The sequence below is a fragment of the Nannobrachium achirus genome (assembly GCF_963921795.1).
Source record: "Nannobrachium achirus genome assembly, chromosome: 2".
Classification (NCBI taxonomy): Eukaryota; Metazoa; Chordata; class Actinopteri; order Myctophiformes; family Myctophidae; genus Nannobrachium; species Nannobrachium achirus.
This window is the reverse complement of record NC_137811.1, coordinates 21,656,420-21,667,636: the sequence shown is the minus strand read 5'-3', so window position 1 is coordinate 21,667,636 and position 11,217 is coordinate 21,656,420. Positions and strand designations below refer to the sequence as shown.

The 11,217-nt window shown below is 42.2% G+C and overlaps 1 protein-coding gene across 1 annotated transcript in view; it reads right to left on the bottom strand.

Annotated features, from left to right (window-relative positions):
* The window catches only part of LOC308297165 (F-actin-uncapping protein LRRC16A-like), a gene marked incomplete at both ends in the record, with an annotated part of 139,024 nt that overhangs the window by 58,434 nt on the left and 69,373 nt on the right, over positions 1-11,217 (bottom strand). Inside the window, 6 exons of the mRNA XM_080740581.1 lie at positions 2,734-2,810; positions 3,640-3,717; positions 4,678-4,781; positions 6,880-6,966; positions 8,469-8,564; positions 9,229-9,310. Coding sequence (XP_080596707.1) covers positions 2,734-2,810; positions 3,640-3,717; positions 4,678-4,781; positions 6,880-6,966; positions 8,469-8,564; positions 9,229-9,310 — 524 coding nt within the window. The remainder of the gene's footprint in view (positions 1-2,733; positions 2,811-3,639; positions 3,718-4,677; positions 4,782-6,879; positions 6,967-8,468; positions 8,565-9,228; positions 9,311-11,217) is intronic.

Below are 11,217 nucleotides of genomic sequence, written 5' to 3'. Positions count from 1 at the left end.
GGTTCCCATTGTTATGTTTTGTGTTGAAATCCCCATAGGAGAATCTTAGATCACCTCATATAAGAACTGAGTTCCAAAAAATAAACACACCACCCCTGCGATTTCACTCATATCGATATGAAGCATCGACTGAAAGTGAAAATGTACACATTTAACACAAGAGTAACAAAATAAACGCTGGAAACGAGTCAAACAAAACCCAACGACTACATTTCCCATGAACGTGGCTGGTAGGGACAGTGATTTCAGACCCGGGGGTGTCCCGGAAGTGTAGTTTCCAGAATGAATTTGCAGAATTAATTACATTTTCTCCAGAAACTGGCTAGATCAAATATAAATTAATATCATAAACCATGCAGAGCCACCACCCTGACAGAAATGCCCAGATGATTTGTTTATGTTTGGAACACAGTTCTTAGGTAGCCTATATGAGGCGATCTAAAGTGGCGTTTCCATAAAGCCACTTTTTGCGCATTAACGGCTTAATCGCAAAATGTTTTTATGGAAACACTTCAAAATGCGAATAAACTTTCATTATCCGCAAAAAAAGTTATCCGCTTGGAGGAGGAGGATTTTGAGCCTTTATCGAATAAACTAAATGCGCTTAAGTGAATGGAAACGGGTCAGACAATACATGCGAATAGATGATGACGTTCTAGGTCCATTTCCTCATCCCCTGCCGCTTTGTCCATGGTATAGCGTTAGCCCACAAAACAAACCTGTTGTTTGTTACACACGGAGTGACACGGACCATGTGTAAATTCCTCCCTTTTTACCTCAAGCCATCGGTGGCGAGCGAACCCTTCCTCATCCCACGGTGTTGCGTGCCTGACGTGCCCAATCTACAAGCTCACAGGCACCGCAGCTCGCATCCACGTCTCCGCGCCGCGTTGAGAGCTTGCAGATCGGCCACCTGACCTTCCAGAGGACGCTAAAACTTGCACTGTGCAACTGCAGCGATGCGACCGCGGTTTTCCCGGTGAACCGGTAGCTTTATGTATTGAGAGGAACTCTTGCCAATTTCGTAAGAGACTCGTCGCCAATTGTATTTAAAAGTTATTTGGGGCCATGATGATGATAACACCTTCTTCCCACTACTAGACAGCGACCGAGTCACAGCAGTCAGACGTGCAGACGGTGCAGTGCTCAGGTTCGGTCTGATAAAAATCAGCCCGATCAACTCTTGCGATGTCGCTAATTCGAATGACACCCGCAAATGGAAACATGCTAAATTCGCTTTGTCTTAATGCGTATTTCTGATAATACGCTTCCCTAATTCGAATAAGTTTATGGAAACGCCACTTATGATTGCCCTATAGGGATTTCAACCCCAAAAATAACGACGGGAATTACGTCAAACTTAGGTGGTCTATTTTTATTTATTTTTTTGTCAGTATTTTCATGAAAGATATATTGTTCAGTAACTGTTATCACAACTTGGTTGTCAACTGCCATAACAGATTATTGTGTATTTTTAAACATAAATTCTGAATTCTTTCCCAGTCGTCAATATGGTTGATGGTGGAGAAGGTAAATTATAGTTTCAAATGTTTCTTGTGTTACAGGCTCAGTCATGTCTGCTCTTAAATCACCCCTGATGAAAAGAGGCATGAAGGACTTCAATTTACTTTAATTTATTCACTTATTTTCTATGCGTACCCAAATGGCATGCCAAGTACACTAAAAAGGCCACTCAGAGTAAATGACTCAACGACTGCATAAAAAAGCAGCTCTTTTACTATTCATGTTCCATAACTCTGGGGGAAAATGACTTGTGTACATGTGTGTGTTGAATATATCAATATAATTATGTGGACGTCTGTGTATATACGTATGCGCACGTGTGTGTTCGCGTGCGTATGTGCGTGTGTGTGTGGAGAGAGAGTTTCGGGTTTCTCTGTCAGTAAAGCAAGGTTCCGTGAAGCAAGCTGGACACCATGGGCTCTGAGCCACTCCTCTAAGGGACCACTGAACCGTGTGTGTGTGTGTGTGTGTGTGTGTGTGTGTGTGTGTGTGTGTGTGTGTGTGTGTGTGCGTGCGTGCGTGCGTGCGTGCGTGCGTGCGTGCGTGCGTGCGTGCGTGCGTGCGTGTTTAAGGGGCAATATGTTCACTGGACACACAATTACTAGCATACAGTGGCAGCCTGCAGGGCAACCATGCACACAGATGGTAGGAATGGAGAGAAATGGGAACAGTTACAGCTTTTATTTATTCTAGCTTTTTTCGTCTTAGTGCCGTTTTCAAATTTTAAATTGTCGTTGTCGGGTGGAAACCTTGTCCAAAACCGCTTGTTTTGTATTATCATTTTAAATATGATTTAAACTAGTGAAAACAGCCGATCTACAAGCCCACAACGCCTCGCACCGCGAGGGGTTGTGTGCTTGTAGATCTGCTGTTTTCACTACTTTTGTGCAACGGCATTGTATGGCAGGGATTTACTTTGCGAAAAAATTTACACATTTGAGACTTGGGAGATACGAGGTTTCTGCCCGACAGTGACAAAATGTTACATCAGTCTCTCATTATCACCATGAAATGTATCAAGATCACATAAACTAACATAAAGCAAGCCAATAATACAGAATAATTGTATGTGTTTGTGTGGCTGTGCTTCACTGCAACTCTGAGGTTTCCCTCAGAATCAGACAACCCTGTGTGAAGCCCCAGTGGTTTCCCTACACATCAGACCAGCCTGGGTGAAGGCCCGTTGGGGAAATTCTCTCACAATCTCACCTGTGAGGGAAGATGCTCTTTGACACATTGAGAACCGAGAGGTGTTGGACTGAACCACGCAGCAGAGCTGAACATACCTGGGGGAGGGGAGAAAAATAACTCTAAGTCTGTATAAACACTATCTGTAGCAGTGTGTGTGTGTGTGTGTGTGTGTGTGTGTGTGTGTGTGGTGTGTGGTGTGTGCGTGCGTGCGTGCGTGCGCGCGCGCGCGTGTGTGTGTGCGAGCGATAGAGAATGCACAAGAAAATAGTTATTCAAGTCTACAGTATGTATATGAGGAAAAAACAAACAGTGTGTGCATGTGAATGTGTGTGTATTTGTGTGTGAAAGATGCTGAGAAACAGCAGTAGCGGGACATACAGAAAGTGTAAATGTGCATTCTACTGTGTGTGTGTGTGTGTGTGTGTGTGTGTGTGTGTGTGTGTGTGTGTGTGTGTGTGTGTGTGTGTGTGTGTGTGTGTGTGTGTGTGTGTGTGTGTGTACACGCACACATAACAGGCGTGTTTATGCTTCATGAAACTGAACATGATCTATGAGGCGATCAATATCTCCAGTGACAGGCTGACAGCTGGCTACATCTCAGACCAATCAATGAACTGTATTCAGCTCTCAAGCCCCACGTCAATAAATCACATAATGCATTCAGACCGTTTCACCAACAGTAAACTGTAACGTGCTTTGAGTGGGCTTATTAAATGGATTACGTTTATTTCAACATACACATTAATGGGTAACATTTTGTCACGCATGCTGAATAATAAAGACATAACTGTAATTTTATCGAGGAAAATATGTTTGAAGTAATCCAATGGTTCATAATAATTGCTTAGGGGTGATTCCTATGCACATGATAATTAATTATACATAACTTGTTGCAGTGCATGGGAGACAGGAAGTAAGTCTTACCTGGTCCAATGAACAGTCAGTGTTGGAGAGGTCAAGAGTTACCAGGCTGTTGGGCTGACCCAGGAAGTGATAGAAATGCTAAAAGCACAAATAGAACAAGCAGAAATATCAAAGCACACGTTGTGGGCCTCTCTTGGAAGAGAGAAACACTCTGTTATTCCAAAATAAATACATTATTTGGTAGATTATTACTCCAGAATTTTCTGAGCTGTTGTATGTTTAATTGCACATTAGCAAAAGCGTTCTGTTGTCTGAAGGTCAGGTAGACTGGTAGAGCTTTGGACCATTTTTTGAAAAACCTCAGAATAGATTTAGCATCACACAGCTTCTGGCAGCACTCGATTCCTAAGAGTCCATTTCTGAACCTCTTGACATCCAGTCAAACATGAATATACTTACTTTATCATTATTTCTAAAGACAGTAAATTATACCATTCTCACTCTGTCACAGTGGCACTGAGGCCATTTCACTGGGTGACAGACCATAATAACCTCTGTGTCATGATTTGCTGCCTAGCTACAAATATATCACTATGGTGGAGGTTATCGTGTCAGGTAGACTGTTGTTCCCCTCCTTTTCTTTACAGCCTCATAAGGAAAAGGGTCACAGCCTCAGAAAAGGGAGGCGACTGGGAAAGGACTAGGCTTCCAGATACAACCTTTACAGGAAAAATAGAAATGTATTTCATCTGATCTTTAGATATATATATTTTTTGTGAGATAGAGCCAGGCAACATTGCAAGGTTTGGTGGTGAAGTAGGTTTAATGCCCATCAGGAAAATAGAGTTGTAGTAGAACATTTGAATAAACTTAAGCTGGTAAATATTAAAATGGGGGGGGCAAATGTTTTTAAAAATCTGGTATTATCTTCTATTAGCACTTAGTACTAGCACTGGATTACAAGAGCCAGAGCCATAGTGACAATTCCTTTAAAACATACTGTATCTGTCTTTGTATGTGCATGTACAGTATGTGCACGTGTGTGCGAGTGTGTGTGCATGCGTGCGTGCGTGCGTGCGTGCGTGTGCGCGCGTGTACCTGCATGTCATCTCCTCGGAGGACATTCCCTGAGAGGTCCAGATGGTTCAGGCTGCTGGGGATGGATGGGTTGGCACTGAGGGACTGGCAAAGGCTGTTCACCCCTAGAACACACACACACGCACACCCAGGAAATGTCCAGTTAATACTTTGTGATCAGCAAAGTCTTTGTACCAGTGAGCACACACAATAAAGGCTACATCACATCTGAGATTATACTTATCTGACATTTTTTCGTTTTAGTCTACTTTTAGTGGACTAAATATCATAAGATTTTAGCTGCCTAAATCTACATTTGATTTAGTCAACTAAAATATATTTTGTCAGGCCTTGATGGCTATCTGTACAATTCAAGTGTCCCCTTGCCCTATGTTTTGACAGCATACAGAAGGAAACAGCAGAGGATATTAAGGAAAGGGATGACGGGAAAGAATGTTTGAGATTGGAAAGAAAGTGTATGCTGCTGAGAAGTGAGATCACTTCCTTATGAGCAGTGGCATGCTTGTGTATTGAGTCATGTGTTTTTCATAAGGGATTATCAGTATGTACTGTAGGAGGAAAATATCAAATATGAAAAATAAATCACACCTTGTGTGAAGTGAGCGGTGCTATTTATGAGTTAATTTTATTAAGTGTCTCACAAAGCTTGGCCAATGTGACCCTGGGCGTACAACAAACTTTGAGCGCTTTGTGCCAAGAAGATGTAGGCCAGATGTAGGCCACGCTTCAGAGCCTGGACAAACGCCTGATGTTGGAGCTTAAAAATTGGCTGCATCTTGAAAGATTCAGAGTAGAGAATTGTCTAAATAAAATGACAGACCAATATACAATTGCATCACATTTTAAATTGCCGTTTAATTTTTGGGGGATTGGCTTAAGTTATTTGTTTTGCTAAAATATTCATAACTGGATTTGACTGATTAGACTTTAATTACATGTTGATTCAATTCCATTCTGTTCTCCTCCCAGCATTCCATCACTGTTGATTTGTGTGACAGTATTCTGAGAGGAACGTTATACTGTAGGCTGTGCTAATAATATCAAGGACTCAAGGAGTGCATGAGTGTCTGTGTGTGCATGCATGAGTGTGTGTGTGTGTGTGTGTGCGTGCGTGCGTGCGTGCGTGCGTGCGTGCGTGCGTGCATGCGTGCGTGCGTGTGTGTGGTGTGGTCAGACCTAATTAAGTCAGTACTTGGGTCATCCACAGTTCAAGTCCACACTGACAAACAACAGTCATTACCAGAGGGTTACAGCATCCTGCCCCAAGACAGGCAGTGACCTCTCACCTTTTGCTAAGCCTTGATTCAGACTTTCTACTACTGATAAGATAGGATTTAGTAGTACTAGGACTGATGGAAGGGAAGGATAGTGTGTGAGAGATAAAAATATAACATGAAGAAAGCAGACGGAGGGAACAGATAGGAGGCAGTAAAACAGACTGCCGTGATGTGCCATCAGTCAACCACTTTATCGTCGTTGTCGGGTGGAAACCTCGTATCTCCAAGTTTCAAATTTCTTTTGCAAAGTAAAGCCCTGCTTCATCATACAAGGCCGTCGCACAAAAGTAGTGAAAACAGCCGATCTACAAGCACACAACGCCTCGCACCGCGAGGCGTTGTGTGCTTGTAGATCGGCTGTTTTCACTAGTTTAAGGGTTAAAAGGGTTAGGGTTGCAAAATGAACGGGTTTGGACATACAAGGTTTTCACCCGAAAACAACGTTATGTTAAAGTTCAACGTTCAAAATGTAAAATACACAGTCAAAATCTACCAATATGTTTTGAATGTATTTACACTTGAATGTATTTTACACCAGCAATCCACAGCAGCCTCAGTTGAACTGGGAAAAAGTCAGCAGTCTCCCATTCTTTTAATTTATTACAACGGCAACCGTTTGGTTTGCAAATGCAAACAAACCAAAATGGTTTATGGGTTAATTGTGCCTTCAGCTCAGCCAGCAGATCTCAGTGTAAGCCCGCTCAGCCCCCTCACTGAACCAACGCCATGGAATATGATAGCTCTTTATTGATTGGCTGAGAGGGCAATGTTTAGAGTGGCTCCCCAAAGACATTAGCTGGCTCTCTGCCAAGAGCAACGTTGGATGAGATTCAACTGGCCAATGCAACGACTACCATAAGAATAATCTTAATTAAAAAAATGATAAAGACTATATAAAGAAAAATAATTAATACATCATAGATACCTTTGGGTGATAGTGAGGTTTTGGAGAAGTTTAAATGCTTGAGGCCTGTGCGATGTTTGGCAAACTGAGCACCCAGGGAGGAAATGCCTGCAAAAAGAAATAAATGGTTTACTTATCCTGGATGTTACTTTAGATCAGGGGTCTTCAATGTTTTCAGGCCAAGGACCCCTTAGTTGAGAGAGAGATGAAGCAGGACCCCCACAACCTTTTCATAGATTCCATTATAGTTTCATTGCTTGACAGCACAATCATCAGTGTATTTTGGATTAATGTCAATTTGTGCTTTCAGATACAGTGCGTATTTAATCACTTGAATCGTCAATACATTGACATCTCACTCTGTACTTAGTCTGCCTTTTCCCCCTCTACACCAAATGTCTTTGATGAAAATAGCCGAGGCGTTGTGAGATTGTAGATCTGCTATTTTTGGCTAAAGTTCTCAGAATATATGGACTTCAAGTGGTTAATATAAAAAAGGAGAAAAAAGTTTCTATCATACAAAGATTTGGAGGACCCCCTGTAGTAACTCTGAGGACCCCCTAGGGGTCCTGGACCCCCCTGTTGAAGACCCATGCTTTAGATACCTTGTTTACTTGCCTCAGTACATGACTGTATGACCTCAGAGTACTAAAACATCCCCAAAAATCAATAAACAGAACGTAAAATAAAGAAATAATAAAATAAAGAATAGTTTGATTTTGTATTCAGGTCTCTTACAGTCAAATCAGTTAACACTTGATGAAGTATACTCTTGAGGAAGATCCACTAAAGCCTTTTCAATCACACTTTAGTCAGCCTATCATAGCTTAGATTAGAATGTTCATCACCTCATTGATTTTTTTAAGGAGTCTATGAAGGAGAAGACTTTCACTCAGAGCCATGTGATTGAACTGGGCTTCAGTGCGTGTACTGAGACAGGGCATGTCTTACTTTAGATGTCTAGTTTCAGGACAGTTTTTTATGTCTATTATATTTTTATCATCTAATCAAACGTACGGAAAGAGCATTTATTTTCTGCTCTTCAGAACATTCTGTCACCATATACAGACATTATGGAGTAGCATAACATTTTTCACATGATGTTGAGTTTTGTATATTTTACTGTACAGGTAGAGGTATGTCAAGTAAATTCCCAGGTAGATATGATGATACAGTATCATTCCTTTCAGCTTTTAATAATAATAATGAATTGCATTTTTATAGCACTTTTCCAAGTGCTCAAAGCGCTTTACAATGGTTCATTCATTCATACATTGGAAGTGAAGCGTACTTTATTGCACAGTATGTTAAGTAAAACATAGTAGAACAGTGTAGTACAATTAGCCTGGAATCAATATAATTTTCATTTAAAAAAAGAAAGAAAAAAAGGGAAAAATGTGTATGTGTCATTCTTTTATTTGAACATTGTATTCTCCTAGCAAGAAGAAAACGCAACCATTTTTTATTTTATCCTTTTTTTTTCTAAACGGATTATTAAAAGCTAGTTTTAGAACGATTACATGGCTTTCCACCGAGTTGGAAAGTCTTAGTGACGCTGGGTTACAGTACAATAGTTAGTATTTGTGACAACGGTGTACGGAACTGCTTACGTAAGTCCTCCAGTGAGGGGTTGTTAGCAGGTTGATGGTGGTAAGTCATGAGCTGGGTTATGGGGTGATGCATGAGTGAGCAGTGATTTGAGAAGTCTATTGGGTTAGAAAGGGATGAGATGGATGTAATTAATAGATTTGTTAATTGCATAACAACAACGAATATTTTCATGTAATGGAAGATTTATTGGGTGTGATTAAAGTATTGTTGATGATAATTGTTTGGAGAGAGTTAGTATTTGATAACTGAAATATGAAAGTGGGAATGTTAATGATAGGAATGGAGTAGGTGAGTGAAGAAATTTCAGGGTGAATGGAGCGAGATACAGTAGATGTTGTAGAATATATGAAGATGAGGTAGATATGGATCATAGACGGAGTGATATACAGACTGACCGCACATGCACAAGCACACGCACACACACACACCACACACAAAACAAACAAAAAAATTACATTTTGGAAAGTAGATTTTGGTATTTCAACACACAGTGGAGAGTGACAGGAGGGGACAGACTGGAGGCGATGGCATGTGACAGATGTTGAGAGCCGGGACACTTTATGCAAAGATGCTGCCGGGAAACACAGATCTATCGACAACCATTCATCACTTCTGCTTAAATAACAATAATATTAAAAGGCTCATAAACCCCTGGCCTGGAAGAGAGGTCATCAGGTGGTCCCCAACCTTCTTGGAGTGTTCCCACCCTTAACCACAACACTCTCCAGTTGGCGGGTCAGCAGTGATTGGTCAACTCACTGCCCCTCTCCTCCAGGCTTCCAGCTATTGTCCAATCCCCTGTGCCAGAGCCAACAGGAGGCTCTCTCTGCTGCGTGTGTTCCTGAGGGATTGCAGGCACTGAGAGGTCTCTATGATGATGATTAAGATAGGGATGGGACACTATGAATCTTTCATGTCATGATTATTGTGACCAAAGAAATTGCTATTTACGATATTATCGCGATAATCAAAATATCCCCAACATCCATTATCCTGGCTGGGGCAAACATTCGCCAAAAAAATGCCGATCTACAAGCTCACAACGTGTCACAACGCGACTCACATGTCACAACCACAGCCTATGGTCACAAAGCGACACATTGTGAGCTTGTAGATCGGCTATTTTTTTGGCAAAGAGATTTGGTAGAGAGTGAAAGTTATTTCCAGGTCCGTTTTACCAATTACCGTATACAGGGTTTAAATGGTACCGGATATGCAGCTCGGCAAATAAAAGGTGAATTGATCCCAGTGCATCCCAGTGCATGAGTGTTTTTTTATCACGATAAACGATAACAACGATTATCGTCCCATCTCTAGATGAGGATGAAAGTGGTTTGCTTCCTGCCTAGGGTTCACCAGATGGTCACCAGACTGTAGGTCTGTGCGGTGTGCATGCGTGCGTCCTTGTCCACACTTGGCCTTACTCTGGTGTATTTTGAGTCAAGGTGGTTTGTCTGAGCCTTCTCTGCGTCTGTGTCACCGTCCTTGTTGCCATTGAATATGTCCTAGCGAGTCTCTTTTCCTCCTCTCCTCTCGGGACACTCTGGGAGTATTGCTCATTACGTTACTGTATGTAGCTTGCTTGGTGCCCTCTTGCGAGTGCTGCAACAAGGGTTGCTGGCCCCTCAATTTATTCAAGCGTTACTGTATGTCGCAACTGACCGATAGGATTCACGTTTTTGGCTTTTATGCCTTTATTGATAGTATACAGTAGACTGACAGGAAATGGGGAGAGAGAGATGGGGAGTGACATGCGGCAAAGGTCGTCAGGATCGGGAATCGAACCGGCGACGCCGCGGCAACCATGCCTATGTGGCGGTGCCTATGTGGTATGCGCCTTGACCAGTAGGCCACCGGACGCCCCGAGCAAAGCTCCCCTTTAAGAAGCACCTTTCCTGAAGGATTTAAAATAAAACCTTATTGGAAGGATAGAGCTTATCATAAAGTCTATAATTGCATGACATGATACTGTCATGTATGTTCCATGCACCCAATTTAGGAAAGATAAAAAGATTCAACAGCTACCATCATTCCCTACCTCGCTCTTCACTGACCCACTTAATGTGGCTGATTCTCAGTGAGTGAACACACACTCACAGTGGGAGTGTAAATGTGTCATTATCCGTGTCCGTTTCATACCACAACAATTTTTCATCACAATAACAGCATTTTGCTCAGTGAGCCCGTCCTGTTATTCCAAGTAATTGACATTCCTGCCATAGAGGCCTTTTTGCTTCCTGCCAGCAGCCTCAGAGCAGCCAAACACTGGTGACATTGTTATCTGCAGTGAGCGAGAGAGAGAGAGAGAGAGAGAAGGGGGGAGAGAGGGGAGAACGAGACAGTAAGGAGAGATAGAGAGATGGAGAAGGACAGGGAGAAAGAGAGAAACCAAAGAGAAGAACAGGAAAAGAGAAAGGCTGGAACGAAAGAGGAGGTACAAGGATGAAAATGAAGAAACACCTAAGGGATAGGAGGAGGGAGAGACAGACAGAGACAGACAGGGAGATAGAAATAATTATAGAGATAAACAGAGATGGGAAGGGAGGGAGGGACAATGAAGGCTGTTGTTCCCATGTTGTTACTGTGAAACTATTAAGTGGTGGGAGAAAAAAAGCAGATAGTGAAGGAAGAAATGGGGCGAAAGAAGTGGATACTACTGGGTCATGGCATTCCAGGAGTGGGTGAGGAGAGACAGAGAAAGTATGAGGGAGAGAAAGGGAAAGATAAAGAGAGAGAGAGGGGGGGGGG